We start from the raw sequence: 27639 nt of genomic DNA, 5'->3' as shown, positions 1-27639 counted from the left end.
AAATTTAGGATTAAAATTGAAATAATTTTTTTGAATTATAAGTTAGAGAATTATAAATTACAAGTTAGAATATTAAGAAGTATAAGTTAAAGCATTGTTTTTAATCTAATATCTAATTAGTTAATAGATTCAAACTCAATTCGATATTTTTTTTGTCACCTTCTAACGAAAATCCTAAATCCGTCCTGATACTATACATTTTATTCAAGAATAACGGTGCAGTTTGCTCTTCTTTTTAAAAGAACAAAATTTGTATCAAGGCCGTGGGCCAATCAAAGTCTAGAAATTTATAATATAATTCTAATATATTAAGAGCATCTGCATCCCTGAAACTATTAGAGTTTCTAATCCAATTTCAGGGATGTGTGAGAGTTTCTTATTTAGAAACTATGCAGGAAAGTTTCTTATTAAGAAACTGTTTATAAACTCTATGTTGGCCAAATGATTGGCTCAAATTGTTTCTCCTTTTTTAATTTGTTGCTGACGTGGCTTAATAGAAACTCTAAAATGAGTTTCAGAGATGTGAGAGTTAGAAACTTTAAAGACCATAATTTTTAAAAAGTAGTTAACAGTTATTTAGAAATCCTTTCGAGTTTTAGAGATGTAGATGCTCTAATACAACATTCAGTGCAGATCACTTGTCAACGAAGATAAGAAAAACGATATAATAAATAGAGTGAGTCTATGATAGTGTTGTAAATAACGATATGCGGTCGTCGGACGGACAGGGTACCGCCAAATAATTAATTGGGAATAATCGAGAATAATTAGAAATAATCGATCAATTAGTCGGAAAAATCCATAATGGTTGGTCACCGCCAACGACTAATCGGCCTAAACGGACGTTTTTTACAACACTGGTCTATGGTGTAATATGCATATTACACAATGAATATTATGTACTCATATTTTTATTTTTAAAATTTAAATAATATAACTGAACTGTTTAACATGATCTTTATGTAAAAAATGCACTTGTAAAAGCAAAGTTTTAATTTTTTTATTTTTTAAGAATAAATTTCGCTAGAGGTTACTAAACTTTGTCATTTATCACGAATTAGTCACTTAAGATTGATTTGTTCATTTTTAGTCACTTAACTAGTTAACTTTGTTATTTGTCTCAATCAAGCCATTCTATATTTATCCGTTCAAAATGCTAATGGAATATGCTCATTCTATTAGTATTTTGGACGGAATAAGTATATTTTGTTAATATTTTGAATGGAATGATAATATTCCGTTAAGATTTTAGGCAAAAAAAATATAGAGTGGCTTAATTGGGATAAATGACAAAAGTTGAGTAACTAGAATGGAGCATTAAACTTGAGTGACCAATATGTGATAAATGGCAAAGTTTAGTGATCTCCAGCAAAATTTACCTCTTTTTTTTTATTTGTTTGTTATTATTTAGATAAGTAGAAAATTAGTTTATTTGAGAACAATTTAAAAATAGTAATTTTGTAACCATTTAAAAAAATAGTAAAACATTTAAGAAAATATATAAAAGTTAGTCTGCATATAAGTTTTCATATAAAAATCATGTTTAACTGTTGAAAACTATAAAAATTGAAATATAAATTGACAGTAGGAATCGATGATTACACGTAAAACATAGCCTGACTTTAATAAATAATTAAATATAGTAGAGGAAATCATGCAGTGCATAATCTTGAGAAAGAAGGATCGATGAAGCAAAAAAGTAGACGCACTACATGTCTTATGTCTACATCTACACTGAATGCTTAATTATGAATAAAGAAAGAAAAGCGATGGATGAATAAAATAAAATAAAATAATAATGTATATATATCAGAAGAGAAGGAAACAAGATTGGTCTGGTCTGGTCTGGTCTGATCTGGTCCCATGGGAGACAGAGAGAAAGGGAATCTTCAGGAGACATGCCTCTAAAAGGTCAAAATCAAGCAACGCACATTAATTATTTCAACAGTAATTTCTCCCGGTGAATTTTTACTGCACTTTCATGTGGAAACGAGCGAGCTTCACAAATTACTTGGTCAAGCTCAGCTGCTCAGGCTCAGGCTCAGGCTCAGCCTCTAATAATATTTTCCCAAGGGGGAGTGCTGTAAGATTTTGAATATTTTTTGTATACATAACATGGGTAAGAATTTTGAGTTGGTTACCGGTTTAATTCCCCAATGGAAGAAAGGAGAGAGAAAAAGAATAAAGATAGCTCTAGGCCGTTCTGCTTCTGCAGCAGATTTACTTTTGCTTCCACTTTTACCATCTGCTCATCACCTCATGTTCTGTTCTGTTCTGTTCACTGTAATTTGCATTATTTGTAATAATATTTTGTCAGCATTGCCATCCTGATCCTCTACTATTCTCTCAGATTGATTAATGTTAATGGTTCTTGTCTTGTCTGTCTAGTTCCAAATATTCCAAACTATAAATGCTAAAGGTTGAAAACCAAAGCTGATTATTAGGAAAGAAATTGGGCCGGGACAGAAAAGATATATGACACAGTGACAGTGGTACCACTACCAGGCGTGACTGGTGTGGTGTGGTGTGGTACCAATTAAAGTCCGAAACCATGTCCTTTCATGTTGGTGTTTTGCTTGTGGTAATTGCCAAACAAAGAGAAAGAGAAAGAGAAAGAGGTATTATATTCCATATGGATTTGTTACAACCTAACCTACTACACCAATCCAATCCAATCCAATCATTCAGTTCAAAGTTCAAACTCCAACATGTGATGTTAATGTTAGTCTTCTTTTCTCAAAGAGCTGCAGCTTTAACTTTTTAACTTTAACCGACGTCGTGTCATTTTTAATCTAATTAAAGCCAGCTGGTCCCTGCATTTTGTTGTTTCCCAAATTAACTACCTTGTCCTTTCTTTTCCTTTTTCATCACAAGAAGAGAAGAAAATGCAAAAGTGACTTACCATGTTCCTCTCCCATTTTTTAAAATGCTGGAAATATCAAAACAAATAATTGTACTTTGAATTTGCTGACTTGGTGAATGCTTATTGCTTAAGCGTCACGGTAGGTAATGCACTTAATTGTAATGACAACTAATTACTAAGAGAGTAAGAGATAGATAGTTATGACTTAATTGTACTATCAGATTTTAAACAAATGGGCATGGCAGACAGAATGAAGCAAATTATAATTTGTCTAATAAAAACAAGGAATCTTTTTTTACAAATATTTGTTTACTCATGCATGTTAGTTAATGCAGAGAGTGAATCTGACGAGGAAAGGATTCCAAAAAGGTTAACCAACCCTCCTCTCCTCTCCTCTCCTCTCACCAAATGGTACGGACAGCACAGCCAGATCACTACTAAATTACTCTCTCTCTCCTTTCCTTTCCCATCTCTCTTTTTGACTTCTCTACACCAAACCAAACCAAACCAAACCAAACTAACAACAAAGGACAATCCTCTCCTCTCCTCTCCTCTCTTCTCCTCTCTCCTAAAGCCTGAAGGCTAAAGGCTAAAAGATCTCTCTGCTCTCTGCCTTAATTTGCTTGATTTCTAACAATTAATAATGGCATATTACAGCAATCTTTACTCAGAAGAGCTCACAAATCAAGAGCCAGAATTGCTTAGGACAATTGGAACTGCAATTGGAGACGGTGAAAAGTTGAAGGCAGAGCTCATGAGTCACCCATTGTTCCAACAGTTGCTCGCTGCACACGTGGCGTGCATGAGAGTCGCCACACCAGTTGACCAATTGGCAACGCTTGATGCCCAGCTGGCAGAATCACCTCGTGTTGTAGCTAAGTACTCTAATGTTGCCTCTGCTGGGGCAGTGAGAAGCGATTGCAAAGAGCTTGATCATTTCATGGTAAATTGAATTGCAGGAGCAGTACCCCTCCCTAATACAATTTTAGCTAGGTTGATTTACTGCTCAATTATGTATTGTAAGGGGTCAATTGAGATTTCAACTGGAACCCTAATACAATTTAATTAATAAATCTGAGACCATCCATTTTCTTTAATCTTCTCTTCTCTTCTCTTCTAGGCACATTATGTATTACTACTTAATTCCTTCAAAGAGCAACTTCAACAGCATGTCAGAGTTCATGCAATGGAAGCAGTCATGGCTTGCTGGGAAATTGAACAGTCTCTTCAGACCTTAACTGGTACTTATCATTTCTCTGCTCTCTGCTCTCTGCTCTGATTTTAAATGTATCACTATCAGCAACGGTTTTGTTTTATTTTTCTTCTCTCTTGGTACTGCCCTGCATTGCATTTTTAGGTGCTACTCCAGAGGAAAGCACAGGTGCTACTATGTCTGACAATGAAGATGACAACACAGATGAAAATGGAGATCTTGATGCGAATTTACCCGATCAAGGTTTAGACGGGCTTGATATGGGTTTTGGTCCTTTAGTCCCTTCTGAGGCTGAAAGATCCTTAATTGAACGCGTTAGGCTGGAGCTTAAAACCGAGTTAAAAGAGGTTAGTTGCAAATCTGGCTTTATCGTTTGCTAACCTATCAAAGAAAGCGATCTTTCTAAGTAGTTAGTTAGTTGCAAATTTGGTTTATTGACTAAATCTATTGATCATGTTGTCATTTTCGGTACACACTGGTAAGGGACCTCATAACTACGTGCAGTTTCATTTTTTGTGATAACTACATAACAGTTTCAGCAGTGTACTGTACTACATACAGTTAAGCTTTGATGCTACATAAAACTTCCACTAGGAATTTCAATTTTTAAGCAAGTACTGACAGGCATGCTGCCAAATTTCCAGATGAGCACTATTGGCATATCTAAAGCACGATGATCTCTGATCAGCTTGTCTCAAACATACTAACTTCAGCTTATAAATATTACTAGAGATGCATTTATTTATACTACAAATGTTGCAAAATGGTCCCCTAGGGTTTTAAGACGAAAATTAATGACATTAGAGAAGAGATACTTAGAAAGAGAAGAGCTGGAAAACTACCAGGCGACACAGCTTCTCTCTTGAAATCGTGGTGGCAATCTCACTCCAAATGGCCTTATCCTACAGTTAAGTACAGTATTTTTCTTTCTCTCTTCTTTTGTTATCATGTTTTCTGTACCGTACCTTGATAACTAAAACTTGTTTGAACAGGAGGAAGATAAGGCAAGGTTGGTCCAGGAAACAGGGTTACAACTTAAGCAGATAAACAATTGGTTTATTAACCAGAGGAAGAGGAACTGGCATAGCAACCCATGTGGACCCGTTAAAAGTAAAAGCAAGAGGTGATTAAATCATCTGAAATAAATTGAGTTCACATAGTAGCGTGTTCATATTTTTTTAGCTCTTCTTAACAAAAATTAGATTCAGATCTAATGCAGGTAAACATGCCTCAGAGCTGGACATTTAGGAGAGTGCATACAAAAGTAGCTTTTACATCAAAGATTGTCATCACAAAGCTTAGTACTGCCTTCACAAAATTGTAACCACAATTCAGGATCTTTATCTAAATTTTATTATTTCAGCTTAGTTGTTTAAAAACAAAGAACATCGACGGAAACATTGGGTTCCGATATCTATTATAGTGTAATTTGCTAGAACTATTTGCTTGTATTATCACTGGATCCTAACCACCCATAGTTTTCTTAAATATTTCTTTCTTTCTTTTTGGTTGTTGCTGAGTTCTCTGTTTCATACACAATCTCCCTAGCAACACAACAGAACACAACACAATGTTAGAACCACGAGCACTCAACTATCAAATACAGAAAGAAAAAAACTCATAACCTACACTATCTGACTGGTGTCTCTCTAATGGACCAACACCAACCAGTGAACTAAGAGTGTTTAAAACCATGGTACATATCGACATTGTGTTATCTAAAGAAGAAATCTATTTTTGGGCCTGGGACTGTTGAGCCTTCTGAGCAAGAGCAGTGGCCATGGCCCGCAGCCGATTTACCACTACAGTGAAGCTTGGCCTCTCTGATGGATCTGACGACCAGCACTGCTCCATCAGGGACCTCCACTCTGGATCACACGTCTCTGGCACTGGGGGCCGCAATGTATTGTTCACTATACCACCTATTTTAAAAGAAAATGAACAATTTATACCCTCAAATAAAATTATAAAACTTGCAAGTTTAGAAGGGTGCTTTTAAGTAACACTCCAGACTAGATATGTTATACCTATGATGGCTCCATAATGCAAGTCTGCATAAGGCTCTTCTCCAGTAAGCAGCTCCCACATAACAATTCCAAATGAGAAAACATCAACCTAGAACGCATTAATGATTGGAAGATCAGAGAGAGACGCAAATTAACACAGAGAGTCACAGAATGAGAGAGAGAGAGCATACTTGGCAGGCACTTCCAAGGTTTAAAAAAAAGGAGAAAGATTAAAGGTGCTCAGTGCTCCAACCAATATAATCTAAAATAGGTTTTTTATTGTGACCCTAAACTTTCTTGTTTCACAGTTTACATAATATTAACTATTCTACGTCAAAAACAATAAACATATACATTGTATTGTAACCTTCCATTTTGAAAAATGTTGCAATAATGTATCCTTATTTTTTCTGATACGATACCTGTATCAGTATCCGTGCAGAATGGAAGAAAGAGATGTCATGTTACCTTTTCAGAGACAAGGCTACTGCTACCATTTAAAAGCTCTGGAGCCATCCACGGAAGGGTACCCCGAACTCCACCTGATATCAATGTTTGACACTTGACTTTTGATAAGCCCAAATCACCAACCTAGAATAATGAATTTAAGTTCTAAAAAATATTAGCACCACTATTTGACTTCTTATGAAAGCATATGCAAGGGCCAATATCTACAAAAATTTAAAAATATCATGTACGCACCTATCAAAATGAGGGACATCATGCTGATGCATAACACTTAATGAACTATAATGTACACCTGTCTAATAATAAACTATACTATCTGCACCTTTTCCTCATTCCATCAAAATATGCAAAAAAAACCATCTGCTCATTAGTTTTTGTCTATAGAAGGCCGGCCTACAATGATAGTTTACTGTTAAAGAAACCAAGAGAGAAGCTGTTTATGCGAAATCTCCCAAATTTTTATTGTTACCCGTGGCATTTTTCATTTATATTTTGATAGTTTTGTCTGATGTTACCTTCTTTATTAAAAAAAGATTAAGAAAATTTGGTTGCCTGTTCTGCATACTATTTCACAGAGAACAACAAGACGATAATGCACTAAGGTTTTAGAGGATACCTTGCAAATAGGGCGATGAGGGTCTCTTAAGTTAACAAGTAGGTTGTCGCTTTTTAAATCGAAGTGAACAATGTTCTTGTCATGCAAGTATTCCATCCCAAAAGCCACATCCATTGCAATAACGAGACGTCTACGCCGATCCAGGATCCTTTCAAATAACAATATCTCTTAAGAATCTCTCTGGATTACTAATTTCTTATTGACCAATTAACAGAGTGCATATATGTTTCTTTGCAAAGAATGACAATACTCAAGGCTAAGTCCAAAAATGACTATGTTATCTCAACTACTTTTATCGGGTAGGATAGGATAGGCTAAGTCATTTTTTAAATCCAAAAGTTTCCCGCTACAGTAATTCACATAGGGTCAGGTCCTCTGTTTTGGACTTTAGTTTACATTCTTCCAAAAAATAAACTACTAGATAATAGCATTCATTAAAAGAAAGAAAATTGAAATTCAGAATTCAAAGGATTTTGGTAAACGTGAAAAAAAAAAAAAAATGAAAACCTTACATAATTGTGGCACGTTAGATTAGTAGTATCATGTATCCTAGATAAATAACACAAATAACATATTCTAGTATTCAGGCAGGTTAAGTTTTAATTTAATAGACCTTCACCATTAACGTATAATGAAATCTTTTCAACAATAGCCCGCCATAGTTAACCAGATTCAGGTCATGTATGAATAGGTTATATCAAATCCGAGATGAATCTGCAGGGAATCGGGTTAACTAGCACCATTGGTCCTGATCTTTTGGTTACATCTATGAAATTAGTTCCAACAGTCAAATGATCTAACAATTTGTCAATATGGCAACAACAATCCAAACTATATCAGGTTTTAGTGCTAAAGATGACAACTCTGGCTGTGATTTGGAAACAACATACATAGAAAGAAGGGGTAAGAATAACAAAACATAAAATAACACATCTAGCTAATGTGATTAGGAACATACTTATCATTTCGCTGTAAAGCCTGTCGAAGGGATCCATTAGCCATGTACTCTGTCACAGTTGCAACAGATCCACCCGGCCCATCTACGACCACACCATAAAATGCAACCACATTTGGATGGTGCAAAGAGGAAAGCTTGCCTGCCTCATTCCAGAAATCGCTCCTCTAAAAGAAAGGTAAAAAAAATATGATAATAATGAGAAAAGCAAGGTTTCATATTAGTGAGGCTGAAGAGGTCATTGGCATTTACAGCAATCACTGCCTTAAATTATATCAATTCAAACCGCCATGTTAAACAGTTGTATCATTTTGGTCTTTCCATCAAAATATTATATGAAAACCTATATTATAAGGCATCTGTTTTGGTCATATAAGTCCGGCCACAAAAGCCATATAATTGCATCTCTCCGAAACTAATACTTGTCTACTAGTTAAGATTATAAAAGACGTCCAAATATAACAATCTTTCTGATGGGAAAATAACAAATGAAAACTTATATATTATTCATACTATGAAAAAAATTGTTTTGTTCATATTGGCACCTGAAAACAATAGAACTCTGTGTACAGTACTTACCACATCATGTAGCTGTTCAACATAGCCTTCCTCAACATAACTCATAAAAGAAAGTTGTGCATATAAGATAAAGTTCTTGTACAATCTTAAGTCATTTTTATTGATGTTGGACCATTAGAAAAGTTTATTTGAGTTCATCAATTTCGCATCACCAAATATTTACAAGGTACGACAATCAACTTTCAAAAGGACCAAAGACGATATTTTTTCAGAAGGAACCCATTAATTAAATGTACTCTTCATTAAACCTTAAAAATAAAAAATATAAGAAAATGAAGTTGAAGGTGAGAAATTACAAGGCGTTCCTGTTCTGAGGCTTTTCCAGCAAAGCAACGGTCATTTATTCTTTTTATGGCCACATCAGTACCTCTCCATTTGCCATGATAAACTGTACCAAATGTTCCAGAACCTAGCTCTCTCAACTCTTCTAAATCACTGTTCTTTATTATCTACATATTGAAAAAAATACCACATTATTGTAGAACAAAAGACAACTTATTGAATTGAAGAGACCAGTTCTCAGAATTAAAGTATTATTTATCTTATATTTTATAGATAAGGGAACGCATCATAATAACAAAACAAAAATAAAAAAACATTTTTCTTATATTAAGTTTGTGTAGTTTGGTAAATTAAACTTCAAAAGAATAACTCAGCCTAACGGAATGAAGGTAACATGTGGGACCATCGTACACACCTGTAAACGAATATTATCATCAACAAGAGGAACTCCCGGATTCACTTTATCTAGCTGATTATTCTTCATCTCCTGAACCTGCAAGTAGAAACATTCAGAAAATCAATAAAATATACACAATTTATCAAAAGTGCAATATTGTAAATCCAAAAATTGGCTTATCACCTCAACTTTGGCATCCATGACCCTCTCAAGATCAGCTTTACTCGGAGGTACAACAGCCTCTTTTTCTTTTTCAAGCGTGTTATTGCCACCAGATAAAGACGACTGTAGAACCGCCGCAGCTACACCTTCAGCTACAGCTTGTAGTTGTCTCTTTGCAATCTCCTCTCCTGAGCATTCCAAAAGATATCTTCAATTAATTTGGATTCAGATTTCAGACACAACTATAAAAGAAGAAAATAACATATCAAAATTTAAACATTACCTTTATTGCCTCGGACTGAATCTGGTCCAGTTTCCTTCTTTGGGAGATTACCTTCCTCTAAGAAAGGTATGGTATTCAATCCACTAGACGCACCAATATTATTTTCTACACCCAGATCTCTTGCGGTGCCATGAAGCTCCTTATTATTAGCCAACCTTGTGGGCATAGGTGGCACTAGATTCGCGTTACCACCTATAGCCTTCCATGGATCTTGATTGGAGAATAGAGAATCTTGTTCATTCACAGTGCTTTTTGGGGGATGCACAATATTTTTAACATGTTGGGGAGGGACAAACTGGCTGCTATGCATCTCTTGTGAGTACACGGGCACACCAGCATTATTAGTGTAAGGCCTGTTATTCCCTGTTACAATCTGCTCTTGGGATGTACTCAGAATAACAGGTTGGACAGAAACCGGTGGTTGCTGCATGGGTCTACTGAAGTTTTGTTCATGACCCATAACCGGGTTTGGAAGTGTGTTCATTAACACAGATCCTCTTACTTGAGGTCTGACATAAGAATCAGGATATGGTTGCAAGAAAGAGTTATCATGTATCTGGTTCAAAAGAACTGTTCCCTGCAAATTGGGTTCTCTTGGTGCTGCAGAGCCCAAATTTAAAGCTTGAACCCTCGCATCAACACTACTCACAAAATTTTGCAAAAATTCAGCACCTTGATCTTGTGATGGTTGTGTAGTCTGAAAATCTGTGTTTCTTGAAAGCACATCTGGCTGAACCTGATAGAGGGATTGGTTTGTGGTAGACCAGTAAGGATGTGCAATTGGTTGAGTCTGTTGAAACTGGTCGTGAATATTTTTTTGTGGTCGGTGTGCTAAATATAGTCCGTTTGATCCTGGTATGCCACCAGATGGTGCCACCAGAGGCGTATTATGTACATTCCTAGTAGGATCTGACGCCTCAGTGGTTTGAATAACTGGCCTTCTGCTACCTATATTTGGGTCCAAACCCTGAGAAATTGCAATCCCATGAACACCAGTCTGACCAGTTGCTATAGGGGTTACTAGATTTGTGCTAACTGGGTTTCCGGTCACCGGGCATGTCGATACTGGGTTTATGGCTATTGGGTTTGTGGTTATATTAGAAGCAGGTTGTTTGACCACATTCTCTGGTGGAATACTGTAAAAAACCGGATTTGTGTTCACCTCAGACCCTGCACCCGGTGAAGAGGCATTACCAATTGGTTCAGATATCATATTATCAGAATGTTGATGTGGAAGCGCTTTCTGACACATGGCACAGTCCCCGTATATCATGGCAGGTACATTTCCATGTGGCCGTACAGGTGCGACCCCCCGTGTGGCATATGTATCTGAGTGCTGGTGTTGGATATAAGTCGGTGGTATTGGCGGAAGCTGTGAAAGAGGCTGCAAAACCTTGTAGTTACCTCCCTGATCGCTTGTCAGAGGCTGTGAAGCCTTGTAGCCATTTATATCACTTGTCAGAGGTTGTACCTGCTGTATTGGTTGCATAGGCCTTGTGACATACTGACTGTCCATGATGGGCTCAACCCGTGCAGGTACTGGTTTTGCCGCCCCATTCTGTCCGGTAACTGGAACCGCAGGTGTAAATGCATTTACTGCCAAAGGCACCATGTTTGCTGACATATTACCGGCAATTTGATGTGGATTAAGGTAAGCCACTTGTTGGGACTCCACAAAACCCTGAGGAGTAACATAAGCAGCCACCGGTACAGGTTGGGGTGGTATATTATGAGCCAGGTTTTGATCTGGCAAGACAAAACCTGGATTTGCCATGTAAGTAGTAGGAGACTGTACTGGTGGCGACATGGATTCGTGGACACTTTCAAACCCATCTAATACATGTGTGCTTTCAGAAGGGTTAACTGCTGAACCAGCACTAGTCACACTCTCTTTATTACCAGGACCAGCACTATTTATGGCCTCGATATACTTTTGACCCGTCTCATCAGGTGCAACAGCAGCCAGATCGGGTTCAGATTGAGGAAATAAGAAAACCCGCAATTTGGCTGACCCATCAGAGCACGATGCTGCAAGCTTATCATACTCTTCAATCATATTTTCTAGGTCCTCCTGACATGAAACAGAAACAAGGGCATCTAAATCCTCACCTGGAAGTTGGTATTTCACTGAAATCTGGGACCCAGGGGATATCGGGTCGGGTTCTTGATCCGTTGAGTTGATTACACCCGACAGTTTACGCATGAATTCATTAAAGCTGAGATCTTTCTGAACGGAGATGAGCCGTGTGTGGCCACCTATGTACCTAAGAACCGAATCACCTGGTCTGGGTAGAATCCGACCTCCAAAACTACACAGGAGCTTCGCCTTTGGTACAGGAGCGCTATTTTGATTGTCGCTGGGAGGTGGAGCCCAGGGATTGGAGGGGAGAAAGGAAGAATTGGCCGGGGTGGGGTCCATGGGTTGAGCTAGGCTAGGGTTTTGGTCGATCGGAAACCCTAGTTGATAACAAATGACGAAGGTTGGATAAGTACAGGAATAGGCGAGGAGAGAGAGAGATTCTGGAAGTGGAGTTGATGAGGAGAGAAGAGGAATGCAGAACAGATGGATGCCGAGGCTTCCTTTCTTTGATTTTGTTCTCTTCTCTCTTCTTTCTTTACAGATTACAGTTTAGCTTTTAAGGTCTTCCTTTCTTTGATTTTCTTCTTGCTGCCACTGAAACAAAAGAGTTGAGTGGGATTGTTTTGTTTTTGAGGGTTGAAACTTGAAAGAGAAGAGAAGTGGTACGGCTTCAGAGTCTTGACAGAGAAAGAAAATATGCAGATATTAGTGCGCTTTTTAAGATTAGATTAGATGCGTTGTCATTTTGTTAAACTGGGTTTGGTTAATTGGTTTTACTTCTGCAAACGGGTTCTATTATGTTTAACCCGAATTAAATCTTTCTTTACGAAATTTTCAAAAGTTAGGTTGAGGCGTGAGGTCATGATATTTAAATCATCATCATTAAATTTAGAATGCTTAGAAAACAACAACAAAGCAAATTTGCAGACAGTTCTTTCAAAGACACATATATTTAGAATATACATTAGATCCAAATTAAGTATTAAGATATTTCATTGTTTGAGAACTTCTTATTGTCTCGATTATACAAAAATTATTAGGTTCCTTTTCAGGTGGTCTACGAGCTCAATCTATTAGTTATGAAATATCATATGTGTATTATCAATATCTCTACGTGTGCTTCGTTGAAATATGAACTTTATCTCTTTTTCTTTTAGAAATCAAAGAACAAAAAGAGGTTCAATGTATTAAATAGGTATTCTCATTTTTTTTTATTCAGCATTCAGGTTGATGAGTTAAATCATATAGTTATATGAGTCAAGGTTCTAAATAGCGTTTATCGCGTCATAGCGGAAAGTCTAAAAAAAAAACTATAGCGAATAGCGTCGCTATAGCGAAAGCTATGCTACATAGCGTTTTTTTTTTTTATAAAAATGATATCATATATTCATAGTAAATATTAACATTATCTAAGTCTCATAGAACAATAAATAGCATCAAATTGATTAGAAAATTATAATATTCACATTGAACCAATACAAAGTTCAAATCGCGACTCAAAATATCCATAGTAATACTAATATCAACTATCGATTTTTTTTCTATTCAAAATATATTCAGCATCATGACATAATCTATTTTTTTTATTTAAATTACAAAATAACCTAGACATCATGACATAATTAACTATCTTAATCTATTCAAAATATTCAAACTACCATATAGTTATGTATCATTTTGTTACTCCAAGAAATATCTTAATATATTCCTAAGCCTTTATTTAAAGCCCATATAAATTGAAAGATAAAAAAAAACAGCTCATGTTGCATAGCGCGCTGTAGCTTCCTTATTTGATTTCGTTTGATGGATCTCTCATTTAATAAGTAATAGTTTAATATAAAGCTTAGTACGTCAATTGTAAAAAAAAAATCACGGTTAAAATCCAATCTGAGCCTTTATTTAAAGCCCATATAAATTGAAAAGAAAAGAAAAAACAACTCATGTTGCATAGCGCGCACTATTTGCGCTACACGCTATGCGCTATAGCGGACCGCTATTACCGCTATAGCGTCCGTAGCTCAAATAGCGTGTTTTGATGCCATAGCTTAGCGTTTAGGGTCCAAAAATGCTATAACACACTATTTAGAACACTGATATGAGTGAAACAAACAGCTTATCCATTTGTAGTAAGAAGAAAAAAATCTCATTCCGTGTGTACAAGAATCAAGTTGAAGTAAACATAAGCAGGGTAACCTGTTTACCTCAAGATTTTGATTTTTTGATTAGTCATCATATCTTGAAGCGGGTGCAAACAAAAGATCAACTGTATGGAGTTTATACTACTTTCTTGTATTTATTACTATACCAGCGATCAATCAAAAGTCAGTGGACAGTTAGGAACACCAAGGTACACAAAAGATTAATAATCGAGATAATGTAAGGTATCAAAAAAGAGATTTTTCCACATAAAACGAATCATAATGACTTGAAATTGGTAGAAATGATCAAGTAGTACTTCCCTACGATTCTGATCTAGAGTATGCTACTATTCACTAATTAAAGAAATGACTATCAAGAACGAATTAATCTTTTTTTTTTTTGAAGTACCCTCCCCTAAGACAGAAGAAGAGGAAAAAAGAAATGGAATGCCATATATGGAATGAATAATAAAAAAAAATCTTTCTTTATTCTTTCTTCCATATTCATACATATACAATTCTTACAATGATTCATGAACTAATGCCTAATTCTTTCTATTTATTGATATAACAAGTATTTTATTGAAAGATTCAGTTATTACCAAACAAAGAGAGATTCTCATTATAAAGGATAATATCAATTCGGAAGTAACTTTTTTATTATTCCAGCAGGCATAATTCCATTGGTATTGGGACTCTCTGATGTATCTTTATTCTGTTTACCCCAAAGAAAGATGCCGATAATACCGAACTAGTCCTTACATTTTTTGTGGCCATAAAGGAGCTATATGAAGCTGAGATTTCATATACGGTTTTGAAATAGCGATGAAAATAGTAATGTTATTTTCGACTATGATTATCTAACAGTTCAAGTACAGTTGATATAGTTGAAGCACAGTCCAAATATGGTTTTTGGGGGTGGAATATGTGGCGTCAGCCTATAGGCTTTCTAGTTTTTCTAATTTCTTCTCTGGCTGAATGTGAGGGATTGCCCTTTGATTTACCAGAAGCAAAGGAGGAATTAGTAGCATGTTATCAAACTAAATATTTGGGTATCAAATATGCTCTCTTTTATCTTGCTTCTTACCTAAATCTATTAGTTTCTTCATTATTTGTCGTAATTATTTACTTAGGTGGGTGGAATTTCTCTATTCCGTACATATCTATTCCTGAACTTTTCATAATATATAAAATGGTTGGAATTTTTGGAATGACAATTGGTATCTTTATTACTACTACTCCATCGGAAAGAAACTAGCTAGTAAAGTCACTATTATAATATTGATAAGAGTGGAAATGCAAGACTGGGGTAATTCCAATATGCTACTTCAATTCAATGAATAAGAAAAGCCTGTAATTCTCCATTTCTTGTGGATGCTTCACCCCAGATTCTTTGGTTAAAGACCTTAAAGGAAAGGAACTAAGTCCAGTTAATCAATGAACATGGATGATTGAGTAGCAAGAAAGAGGAGTGGAAAGTCTGACTTGGTGTACCTTTCTTCTTTTAGCAAGTTCGAGACTAGCTTGTACAAATCCAATTCAAATGAGTGGGGTGCCAGCTAGGTCTTTTTACTCCCTCTGTAAAATAAAGTTAGTCTGGTCAATCTCTCCCACCTCTCTTCTCTACTCGAAACAAAGTTACAGTCAATGAACTAAGTCCAATCAGTCTGTTTGTTCTCTCTTTCTTTTGGAAGTAGCATTTTTTTTGCTATTGGTGCTTCTGTCTCTTGTGTTATTCCCTGAAATGGAAAGTCGAGAGTGAAATGAATGAAGATCCAAGGAAAGGTAGGGGCACCCCCCCCCCCCCAATTTTTGACTATTATGTCTCCTTCCACCCGGGTTCATCTTCATCCTTTAACTGGTGGAATTGGTAAGATTTGGGAGGGTCACTTACTTCGTGAAATAAATCTATGAAATTCCAGCGGGAAATGAAAAAGTGTTGAAAGAGGAATTTGTGAAAGAAAAAAGTACACTCTCACTTAAGATTGAACAACCGCAAAATAATCAGGAATACGGTACCCCACCTCAATGTACACGAAGAACTCCTCTTTATTTAGTGAAAGATACAATGCTCGTGCTACTATCTATTCTATATATTCTTACATGAACTACTTAGGACAAGCCATGAACTACTAACTATATATGAGAGACAAGCCTGGTACGAGTTTGTTTCATCCTCTTATTCAATGCAAAAGTATCAGTAGTTTGAGAATTTAATATTGATTAAGTGCTAAAAAGAGAATAGTTTTTAGAGGACAAATCAATTTTATTGTCAACATATCCACCATCTATCAACTGTCATGACCAATTTTGATGCTTGTAAGAACTTTAAAGTCCTAGTACGGACCTTTAGGGTGTGCTCCAGAACTAGTGTCCGTAGAGAAAGGGGAAGGGGTGATGAGGAAGAGAAACGAGGGTTCGGAGTAAATCCTACACCCTGAATCGAGGGTGACAAGATCTGTCAAAAATCAACACTATGCCTCTCCTTTCTCCCTTCCGAACAGTAACTCCTCCCCTTCGCTCCCTCTCCGTTTCCCTTCTTTTGGAGCAGGTAAGCGACGAGGGCAGCCCGTCGTTTTTGAGTTTTCCCCTTCTTTCCCTTTAATGAAGGTCTTCTACCCCTCTCTGGAGCACACCCTTAATGAAGGTCTTCTTGCCCGGCCCGGCCCGAGATACCCGGGAGCAAATCACTAATTGAGACAGCCTACGAACTTTCTCTAAAAATAATAATAATAATAATAATAATAATATATTTCTAGAAATGGCAGTCCCATTATTATCCCATACAATCTTACAGCTGTAATTAATTAAAAACAAAAATCCCGAGAGACAGAGACAGAAAAGACTGGTTACATACTCTATTACCCAAATTCATATCACGAGAGTTCAAATTTATTTTGAACTGAACTAGCTCCAAATTTGATCGGATGAAACTACGAGTAGAACTAGGGTGTTCTTAAGTTCACCATAACTAAAGTTTAAAATCTGTTAAATTGACTTCAAATGACGAATCTGAATCGTTGAAATTCGCTTACTTTATGAGTGATGCGTCTATATATGAAAATTTTAAACATTCGAATTAATTTCGTATAAAGTAAATCGGTCAAAATTAGAAGGTTAATAAATTAATTTTAATGCATTCATTTTTTTAACGTTTTTTTACCGCTTGATTTTATGCTAAATTAATTCAAATGTTTAAAATTTTCACACGTAGATGCATCACTCGTAAAGTAGATGGATTTTAATGGTTCGAATTTGTCATTTAAAGCCGATTTGATGGATTTTAGACTTGAGTTCATCAAAGAACTTGGTGAACTTAAGAACACCCTAGTTCTACTCTGAAACTACAAAAGAAATTTAGTCAAACCATTATTAGTTACGTCATGTGTATCAATTATTGGTTATTTTCATAATATGATTGATTCTCATTATCTTAGTCATGTTACATGACACGTTATTATTTTTTTGAATTAACTTGAAAATAATAATTAAGTGTGATCAGCCGCATAATGTGTACTATAATTACTTGTGACGAATTATTTGTGTGATGAAATTATCATCTATCATTTTAGACGCACCATGTCATGTCACATAAAAATAAATTTTGATCACACGATGTGACTTAATCACAGCGTATTAATCGCGCCACGTTTTTTTCTTCACATAATGACCGAATTTAAACTCAAATATTCGATTAGCTCATAAGATATGAACTTTCGTTATAGAACGGAAAGTATTTTCTCCCAAATAATAGTGATTGCAGGAGATTTTTAATACGGAAACACGCCTTATTTAAATCTATTTTAATATTTACAAAATATTTGTTGAATAATTTTTGTCGTTCTTCATGATAAATTATTTCTAAGTCAAAATGCATTTTTCGGAAAGATGAGGTCAATTGTTTTGAACGAAAGGTTGAGGAAGCATACTTCATTACAATAATAAAAGTAGAGCTGTATGGTTCTGGAAGAGAAATATTTAAATAAAGAAAAAATAAACTTTAAAAAAAATAATTTTGTTAAACAAATTCTTGCAGTTGAGAAATTTTGGACACAAAAGATAAGATGTATGGTGTTTTTAAGTTTACTTTTTTTTTGTGAATTTAACTTTAAAATTTATAATTTTAAATGATAAATTTAAACCGTCGAAACTAATTTAACTAATCTAACTTAAGAGTGATGCATTTACATGCTAAAATTTTTTTTTTTTTTTTTGAAGGACAGTGTACCAAAGGCACTGTCAATTCATTGATATAAAAAAAGTTATTTACAGAGATTATACCTAATTTTATTTATTTACACACCTAAAATTTTAAATTTTAGTAGTATAAAGTTAAGTAGTCAAAATTAGAAAGTTTATAAATTAATTTTAATACATTCATCTTTTGAACAAACTACTTGACTCTGTAAAAAAATAATTCAAAGTTTTAATTTTTTTTGCGTGTATATACATCACTAGTGAGACAAATCGGTTTTAATAGTTTGAATTATTTGTTTGAAACTAATAAGTTCAGTTCAGTTTTTTTTTTGTGAATTTAAGAACACCCTAATTTTACTCCACATTAGATATATTTTCCGAACACTAATTTCCTTATAGCGAAAAATAATGCAATACGTCTCTCAGAAAATTTTATAGGGAAATGCAAAAAAAAAAAAATGTATTATTTTATAAACTTCTTTACACATTGTACGTTCAATTTATTTTCACTGAATATCATCAATCATATAAAGGCTACACTCTCATTTTTCCTGAAGAAAAAACATTGCCGCCGAATATAGAAACAAAATGAGAACATGAAAATATCCAATCAATATAAATGAAAAAAAAAATACATATGATGTGACGTATCCAAACAACTCAAATACCAAATCTGTTCTATGTATTCATATAAAATTTGGTATCCAAGTACAATTTAATATGAATATCAACTTGAACGATTTGAATCAATTTTTGAAACCAGAGATATGAACGCAAATTAAAACACACTTTAATTTGCAAAACATGGTAGCTTTTTTTTTTTAAGTGCTTGGCAGCGGCTGCTAAGGATTTGTATTAAATTTAAAAACAGTCCATTACAAATTCCTATGCCACACAGGCGCACTTATGCCTAAGTGCCTTGTATCAGAAACATGGAACATAAATCATTAAGTAAAAGAAAGAAAATAAAATAATAACTACCAAAAGGAAAGAAATGAAAAAACACCCCTGATTCCAATCTTGCATTAATTTAACAGTACCCAAAAGCCTTAAAAGCCTTGAGCCCTTATTGTACGCTCTCTATTTGACATATTTAATCCAAAGCTCACTTTCCAGCATAATATCTTTCTGGTGGCTTCAATTTACCGCCAAAAATCACCTTATTTCTCTGTTTGCAGAGAAGCCAACAGCAACAGGTAGCAACAAATCTAGTTTCCCAAATGTTTCTACTGATGGTTTGTTGATGATGTGTGCGGTACATGCGCCATGATGAATACCATATATATCTGCTGAACCGAGAGGTCCGGTACCATGATTTTTTTTTTTTTTTTTGTCATCAAAAGCCCGTAGGCAGTACAATTACATCTTAATATCACTCAGAACTAAAATATAAAGTTTCCCCAGTTCTGTTGCAATTGACTACTGTTTGAAACAAGGTAGAGTATATCCAGAGTAGTCCCATCCATTCAATCTTCCATTCTTCGCCAAATTATCAGCCAACTCGTTGTGGCTTCTTTGCACATGTAAACATAAGAAAGAGTTGTTTTCTTGCAAACAGCTCCAAATCTCCAAGATTTCGTCAAAAGCTCTCCAGTCCGAATTGATTGGAGGTGCATTGGTCGAGCAAATGTTTACTAATTCCAAGCAGTCAGAATAGAAAGAGCACACTGTTATCCCCAGCCCAAGCACAAGCGTGATAGCCTCCTTCAATGCCACCGCTTCCATTTGCAAGGCACAGCAACCCTTAGCTGCTTTGGATTTGTAAACCATCAACTCCTCCTTGTACCACAACACCACACCTACTCCCCCCTGCCAGCCTGCCATCCAGGAGCCATCCAAAAAACAATTATAATCATTTTCAATTTCTGACATAGAAGCTACAGGTTGGGCTCTACTCGGCAAGGCACAGAACCTACGAGCAGCTCCTGTACGTGATTCCCAATTCGCCGAGTTTAAATACTTGACAAATTGCTGAAAATATGGTTGCTTACCGGCATACGAACGATCGTTCCTGCACCTCCATAGCGCCCATGCTGAATTTGCAAACAACATCCACTGCTCATCATCTAATCTTCGAGCTACCAGCAGAATTACTTCAGCCAAACTCCCTTGGAGTTCATCAGTTCTCAAAGCCAAAGGACTTGCTAAAAAACATGCCCTTGAGAATTGACATCGGCATAGTAAGTGCATCGCATCTTCATCCGGACTGCCACACGTTGCACAAACTGAGCTGTGTGAAGGGAACCTTCTATGCAAAATAGCAGCTAAAGGCAAAGCCCCCTGTAGCAACTTCCAAAGAAACATACGAATTCTTGGTAAAACCTCACCCTTGTTCCAAATAAAACCCCACAGCTCCTTATTCCCAGAATTTAGACCATTTCTATGCTTCTTTAAAGTACTGTACCCGACCTTCACTGAATAAACACCATTACTTGTCTGATTAAACACCAACCGATCTGTTGGAGACCCAGGTACAGGAACATCGACATGTGCTATTATCTCCATGCTATTCTGGTATCCAAAGAGTAGAACTAAACGGTCCAGGTCCCATGAACCCGATTGAGCATCCACCAGATCACAGACTCGCAATCGCCTCTGACTTTCATCACTCGGAATACAGTCAACTGACCCTTGAAACCAAGGTTGCGCATAGGCTGAGCACAACTCTCCATTCCCCAACTTCCATAGCACCCATGGTTTTAGCGAGTCTCTAAGGCTCATCAGGTTTCTCCAAAACTGTGTGCAGCGATAGTCCCTCTTACTATGCCAAAGGTCACTCCTAGGCATATACTTCGCTTTTACCAACTTTACCCACAAGGCTTCTGAACCTGCCGCAAGTCGCCATAAAAATTTCATGAGTAAAGCTTCGTTCATAGTCGTGAGATCTCTTAAGCCTAAACCTCCCTCTTCTAAAGGCTCTGTGATTCTATCCCAAGCTACATACGCCAGAAACCTCTGCTGACCTGTTTTTCCCCAAAAAAATCTGCGGATAATTGATGTTATCTCAGTCACCACTGATTTGGGGATACGAGAAGTGGCCATGTAATAAATGGGTAGGGCTTGGAGCACAGACCGAATTAGCACTAGTCTGCCTGCATGAGATAAAACCCGACTCTGCCACATTTGTAGCCTATTTGCAAATTTATCAATTAAGAAATCAAAGGATTGCCTATTAGTCTCAATTGAAGCACCTAAATACGATGAACAGGAGCTAGTATTTGGCACCAAGAGAAAGGATGAGATTTCCTCCCTGTCGTCTTGAGGAGTGACCATGATTTGCTGCATGCCCCATGAGACAAGATGCATGATTTGCTGGATGCCCCATGAGACGAGATAGGGCCATCCATACCGCCACCGCGTAAGGACATATATAGGAAGATTCCCTCGGGCAATTGTTGGGATGGACATTCATTCATTCTGCGCCGTCGGTGGAATTGAGTAGCGCCATGTTCTTGCCAAACTCCACTTAATTATCTTAATTTCCTCCTCCAATGAGCATTGAATATATATATATATGCTGATTTTGATGTGTGCCGTTACACACTTACACTCCCATCGTCATCTTAATTAAACGTCCCCCCCTCGAGATTATCTTTCCTAATTTCCATCCCTCAAGCCGCCTCTCTATCTTTTCAATCAGCGGCATAAACTGCAATCTTTTCAACGAGTGGCATTCCTAGCTAGGTAAAGAACTGGGAATTTTACTTGCTGACAAGTTAACAATTGTCCTACTAAATTCATATTCTTATTCAGTCATAATGCTGTTAGTTTGTAATAATCTATAAGTCAATAATACAATAATTTTATCATATATATATTTTGTACATTAATTGGATAATTAATCATTTTATTGCCTTGAGTATTATTGCATTTATGAATCATTTTGAGTTCATGAGTGGAATTGTGAAACTTCATAATATAGATGATATATACTCTTAAAAGTCTCTGACCGAGATAATTAGCAGGAACACTAATTGACCGTTATAAGGTTAGTATGTGGATTAAAAGATGGTCAAGTTTTACAGACCATAGACAAGAGTGTCATTTTAATCACATAAATACTTGTTCCAGGAACAAGGTATTTGACAGATCCCGAATGAAACATTAAATGAAATTGTGTTCGTGTCATTAATGATTTCATTCAATGTTAAGTTTTAAAGTATGAGCTATTCATCTTTCCTAGTAAGAGATGTGTATGCGTGATTGTTATCTAACTCTGTCTGTAAAAATCAGTTATAACGGTAGCACTTCGGTATACATAGCTTATGTTGAGGAAGTGATTGTTATCTAACCCTTTTGAATTTTGACACGGCCGAGACAACTCTCTCTAAGGACGTAAGGTGACTAAGAAGGGGTAGAGAAAATGCCTCGAGCTAAGCGCCAAGTACCAGGCGCTATGACGCTGAAGTAACCCATGTCATACTCCCAGGAAAAGCTCGAACGACTTTCAACAAAAGGGTACCTGTACCCTAAACCTACACAGGTGGGTAGGTAGAGAATACCTAGGGGTGCGAGACAACTCTCTCTAAGGAACTCGGCAAAATAGCTCCGTAACTTCGTGAGAAGGGGTGCCTCCTAAAGGAGGTTGCAGTGACCAGGCCCGGGCGACTATTTACCAAAAACACAGGTCTCTGCAAAGTCGTAAGACCATGTATGAGGGTTGACGCCTGCCCAGTGCCGGAAGGTTAAGGAAGTGACTCGCAGGAAAGTGGCCGCATCTAGGCGATGCGGCCATGTCAAAATTCGAAAATTTCCAAAAACGGAGTGTTTGAATTTATCTTTTTTGGGGTGATGGTATATTTAAAATTTTTGGGAACTTTCGATCAGCTCAACACTTCTGATCCTCTCAAATATTTGATAGCAAAGAAGACAAATTCAGCATAGGATTCAATGAAATTTGATTAGATGAGAAAATATTACAAGAATTCAATTTGAAGGCAACGATGAGATAAAGCCTCGGAGGTGATAAATAGTCGTGTTTCAACGCGCTAACTGAGACTTTTTTTTTTGAGAAAAGGTTTATGTCCACTGGGTTTTGTCCACCATCTGTCCACAACCTTATCCAACTCCCGTTTTAACTGCCGGTCCCCACCTTCTTCTAACGATTTTCTTGAACAAACCTTCATTCTTCACCAACAATTTCTTTTTACAAATTTTCGATCTCTCCGCTGACTCTTTTCTCTTCTAATCTCTCTTCTCGTTCTCTTCTCTCACCATTCTTATGGATTCAGATCTGATCTCGCCCCGTTTACACACTAGCTTTTGCCCAATTTCTTTTGCATCCATATCTGATCTTGACAGAAACATACTTTCTGCTCTTTCCGAAATCTCTCTTCCGATCATCAAATCATCACATCGACCTTTACTTCTGCCTCTAAAACACCATTGCAAGATCGAATATGAAGAATCAATGAAGAATCGATGCTAACTCGATCGACAATGGAGCAAGAGGAAGAGAGGGACGAAGGGGCCCTTGACAACGACATTAACTTGCTCAGAGAAGAACGGTCTGGAGGATAATCGGGTTATTTTACAGTATTCACTTTGTAGTTTTACAGTATACAAGATTCAACCCAGTGAACAAATTTTGTTTGTGGTGAACATATTTTTTGTGTGGTGAACAGATTTTTGTTGAACAGATGATGGATGTATGTATAGATTTAGAAATTTTACAGTATACATGGTATTATTTTATGATTTATATTTTGAAATTTTACAGTATACATGATTCTTTGCAGGTTGTAGTTTAAGTTGAAATGTAGCATTTTTTACATTTTATCTTACAGTATACATGGTATTATTTTATGGTTTAGATTTAGAAATTTTACAGTATACAAGATTCAATTGAAAATTGTACAGTATACAAGATTCAATTGAAAATTTTACTGTATACAAGATTCAACCCAGTGCAGACACTAATAACTAACTCTAACTGCCAACAACCGCTAATAACTAACTCTAACTGCCAATAACTTTCTATAACTGCAATTTTCGAAAGTACTGTTTGAAAGTACATTTCTTTTCTCGTTGCATGGTATTTCTAACTATCATGGGACCACTTCAAATAGTTGCTGGATGTTTTGTGATTAACTGATATATTTTATGTGATATATTGTATAATTATACAGCATGTAGAAGTAATTTTACAGTATTCGCGCAAGTCAAAGCTGCGAACAAATGGTGGACAAAAGGCTGTGGACAATTAGACGCTCCTTTTTTTTTGAAAGAGAGTGATTTGACAGTTTAATTGATTAAAGAGGTAGTTCGGTAGTTAATTATTTTGAGGGGATGAATGGAGGATAAGAGATGGGGGATAAATCTTTATTCTAGTTAAAATTTGTAGCTCAAGTCATAACTCAATTTTTTTCTAATTGGCACGTCTAGTACTCGATGTGTTCACACTAGCTACACGATATGATGCCAAAAATAATTAGATAAATTAGACGTGCACCTATTGATTCATTGAAGAAACAAAAATGATAGTACTGTTTTAATAAAGAAAGGTAAATGAAATATATATGTTTCATAACATGAGACCGCAATTAATAAAATTCAAACGGACTTGCTTAATTATATTTACAAGCTAGCGTCAATCTTCCTAAATCTCCGAATCATCGATCACTTGTAGCTTCCTTCCTTTTTGTGCAATTTATTTGCCATCATAGTACACAATCCTTCATATAAAGTCAACTCACAGAAATACTAACCAGCCTAGTTTCAATTTCTAAGTATTTCGATTTCTGTTTTTTTTTTGTTAATTTGTGTCTGTTTTTCTTAGATTTCGATGGAGATATAAAGATGTGACATGACATGTATCCTATATATTCTTGGGTCGGTGGTCAATTGTGGTCTGATACGCTTCCACCTGTTTGTCAAGCAACGAAATCAATTGCTATCAGAAACATGGAGAAGTCTAAGTATTAAACCTAACAAAACTGCAAAAGGAATTAGATGAATTAGATGAATAGGCGAAAGAGGCTCCAGCTGGCAGGTCTGATTTGGCTCAGCCTTCGGTTAAGGCACAAACATGTATGCAATTTTTGATTGAACAATTTCCTTATTCTTCTTTATCTGATTTGGATTTGGTTAAATTATATGATGTTAGTGGTTTTAAATTAGGGGACACTTTAGAAGATAGTATTAGGATAGTTCAATCTATTCGGTCTCTTTCTAAGAACAACCTTGAGTCTGTGATTCACAATAAATTAGGTACAGGTCAGATTTCTAGTGTAGACATTAGTGACATAGCCCAATGTGGTACTGATTTAAGGGGTTCTGATAGTTTCCATGGTTAAATTCTTAAATTGGAATGCGAGAGGCATAGGAATGTCGGTTAAAAGACGATACTTGAGTGATCTGCTTAGAGATAATAAAATTGATATGGTATGTATTCAGGAAACCAAGAAATACCATTTTCATGATAGGACTTTGAGAGCTTTGAGCACCTCTATAAATAAATGGGAATTTAAGCCATCTGAGGGAGCATCTGGGGGTTTACTTTTTGGATATAATGATAATTTATTCTTTTTGATTGCCTCTCATGTTAGACAATTTTCTATTACTTTGCATGTTAAGAATAAACTTGATAATTTTGAGTGGTGTTTTACTACAGTTTATGGTCCTCTAAATTCTGCATCTCGAAGAGATTTTTTGTTGGAATTGCAAGACATAGGTAATTTAGGTATTGATGCTTGGCTTATTATGGACGACTTTAACATGGTTCGAAAAAGGTCTGAAAGGACTGGTTCCACTTTTAATCATATAATTAGTAGTAGATTTAATTCTTTTATTAGACATAATCAATTAATGGAGTTGTCTTTACCAGATAGAAAATTTACTTGGGCCCGGTCTTTAAATTCAACATCCCAAGCCTTATTAGATAGAGTATTGTGTTCTACTTCTTGGAATTCTCATTTTAATTCAGCTAGCCTTTCTTCTTTACCTAGAGCATATTCCGATCATACTCCTATCATTTTAGATACTCAAGCTATAGTGTTTCCTCCTTCAAAAGTAATTCGATTTGATAAGTCTTGGTTAGCCTATGAGGGTTTTTATGAATTACTCTCTTCTTGGTGGTTAGATAGCCCTTTGACAAATGATCTTGGTTTAAGTTGAAAATTAAAAATGCAATTTTTAAGGAGAAAATTAAGAGGTTGGAGTTCAAATATTAGAGGTGAAAAACGGCGACTTAAGGCTAGTTTACTTCATAAAATAGATAATTATGAACATAGAGTAGATGATCATACCATTTCAGATTTTGATCTTGATGATTGGCGCTTCTGTCAATCTGAGTTACATAAAATTTATTTGGAAGAAGAGCAATATTGGCAACAGCGATCTCGGTTAAAATGGTTTCTTGAAGGAGATCTTAATACTAAATTTTTTCATGTCACTGCTTCTTCTAGAAAGAAGAAAAATATTATTAGTTGTTTAGAAATTAATGGTGTTATGATATATGAACAATCTATACTTTTACGACATATTTCGAATTATTATAAAAGCCTTATGGGCTCCTCTTCCACTAGGTTAGTTTCTTTACAAGCGGATTTATGGCCAGCTTCTGATAATTTAACATTGGAACAACGTATCTCTTTAGAAACTCCATTACATTAGAAGAGATTAAACAAGTAGTTTTTGAATGTAATCCCTCTACAGCACCGGGTCTGGATAGCATGTCTTTTCAATTTTATCAATCTTTTTGGGAAGTCATTAAAGAGGATTTACTTAGCATCTTCACTGCTTTCTATAATCATGAGTTAGATGTATCTAAATTTAATCTAGCTACTATTTGTTTAATTCCAAAAAAGGATGAGGCAATTACTGTACGGAATTATAGGCCTATTAGTTTAATTAATTGTAGTTATAAGATAATTACTAAGTTACTAGCTAATAGATTAGCCTTAGTTATGGATTCTATTATTGATCTATCTCAGACTGCATACATTAAAGGAAAGTTCATCCTTGATAATGTAGTTAGTGCACATGAAGTTTTGCATCAAGTTAAGATTACAAAACAGATGGGTGTTTTGTTTAAATTAGATTTTGAAAAGGCTTTTGATCATGTTAATTGGGATTTTCTTTTAGAAGTAATGCATGCTAGGGGCTTTGGACAAAGATTTATTACATGGATTCGATTAACTCTAGAAGGCAGTAGAACATGTGTTAATTTAAATGGTACTTTAGGTCAATATTTTTCTTGTAAGAGGGGGGTTCGACAAGGTGACCCACTCTCTCCTTTTCTTTTTATTTTAGTTACGGATGTACTTAATAAAATTTTACAGCGAGCTAGTTTGGGAGGATATGTTGATGGATTAGGGGATTTCCGTAATATAGGCAATATTATGAATCTGCATTTTGCATATGATACTTTATTATTTCTTAAAGCTGATAAGGATATTCT

The 27639-nt window shown here is 35.7% G+C and overlaps 3 protein-coding genes across 5 annotated transcripts; 1 reads left to right on the top strand and 2 right to left on the bottom strand.

Moving 5' to 3' along the window:
- Window positions 1-3282: 3282 nt before the first annotated feature.
- Window positions 3283-5569, top strand: KNAT5 (homeobox protein knotted-1-like 5). 2 transcript variants are annotated; one of them, XM_078301832.1, is made up of 6 exons: window positions 3283-3806; window positions 3984-4104; window positions 4221-4423; window positions 4852-4983; window positions 5069-5199; window positions 5285-5569. In XM_078301832.1, exons 1-6 carry the CDS (start codon window positions 3507-3509, stop codon window positions 5322-5324), a joined length of 927 nt encoding a protein of 308 aa, XP_078157958.1. In that variant the 5' UTR covers window positions 3283-3506; the 3' UTR covers window positions 5325-5569. The 2 variants fall into 2 exon arrangements, with proteins under 2 accessions (XP_078157958.1, XP_078157957.1); XM_078301831.1 differs by having other exon boundaries at window positions 5279-5569.
- LOC144553597 (RAF-like serine/threonine-protein kinase 20) lies at window positions 5416-12546 on the bottom strand. 2 transcript variants are annotated; one of them, XM_078301824.1, is made up of 9 exons: window positions 9825-12546; window positions 9563-9729; window positions 9398-9475; window positions 8997-9149; window positions 8125-8288; window positions 7167-7314; window positions 6551-6673; window positions 6104-6191; window positions 5416-5998 (listed from the first exon to the last, which is right to left on the bottom strand). In XM_078301824.1, the coding sequence occupies exons 1-9, from the start codon at window positions 12241-12243 to the stop codon at window positions 5808-5810; spliced, it is 3531 nt and encodes a 1176-aa protein (XP_078157950.1). In that variant the 5' UTR covers window positions 12244-12546; the 3' UTR covers window positions 5416-5807. The 2 variants fall into 2 exon arrangements, with proteins under 2 accessions (XP_078157950.1, XP_078157951.1); XM_078301825.1 differs by lacking the exons at window positions 5416-5998; window positions 6104-6191; window positions 6551-6673 and adding an exon at window positions 6791-6943 and having other exon boundaries at window positions 9825-12544.
- Window positions 12547-19658: 7112 nt separating this feature from the next.
- LOC144553282 (uncharacterized) lies at window positions 19659-21647 on the bottom strand. The gene has a single exon (XM_078301379.1). It carries the CDS (start codon window positions 21645-21647, stop codon window positions 19659-19661), a length of 1989 nt encoding a protein of 662 aa, XP_078157505.1.
- Between the last annotated feature and the right edge of the window lie 5992 nt (window positions 21648-27639).

Source organism: Carex rostrata, chromosome 4 (genome assembly GCF_964058835.1).
Source record: "Carex rostrata chromosome 4, lpCarRost1.2, whole genome shotgun sequence".
In the NCBI taxonomy this organism is placed as follows: domain Eukaryota; kingdom Viridiplantae; phylum Streptophyta; class Magnoliopsida; order Poales; family Cyperaceae; genus Carex; species Carex rostrata.
Note: the sequence above shows the minus strand (reverse complement) of the source record. Positions and strands in the feature narration are given on the sequence as shown.

Excerpts from the sequence above, each read along its gene's own strand:
- LOC144553597 (XM_078301824.1), bottom strand. The coding sequence starts at position 12,243 with ATGGACCCCACCCCGGCCAATTCTTCCTTTCTCCCCTCCAATCCCTGG. Across the intron at positions 9,150-9,397 it reads ATGATAATATTCGTTTACAG|ATAATAAAGAACAGTGATTT; the intron begins GTGTGTACGATG and ends TTCAATATGTAG. Across the intron at positions 5,999-6,103 it reads GCATTATGGAGCCATCATAG|GTGGTATAGTGAACAATACA; the intron begins GTATAACATATC and ends CTTTTAAAATAG.
- LOC144553282 (XM_078301379.1), bottom strand. The coding sequence starts at position 21,647 with ATGTCCATCCCAACAATTGCCCGAGGGAATCTTCCTATATATGTCCTT.
- KNAT5 (XM_078301831.1), top strand. The coding sequence starts at position 3,507 with ATGGCATATTACAGCAATCTTTACTCAGAAGAGCTCACAAATCAAGAG. Across the intron at positions 4,105-4,220 it reads GTCTCTTCAGACCTTAACTG|GTGCTACTCCAGAGGAAAGC; the intron begins GTACTTATCATT and ends TTGCATTTTTAG. Across the intron at positions 5,200-5,278 it reads GTTAAAAGTAAAAGCAAGAG|ATTCAGATCTAATGCAGGTA; the intron begins GTGATTAAATCA and ends AACAAAAATTAG.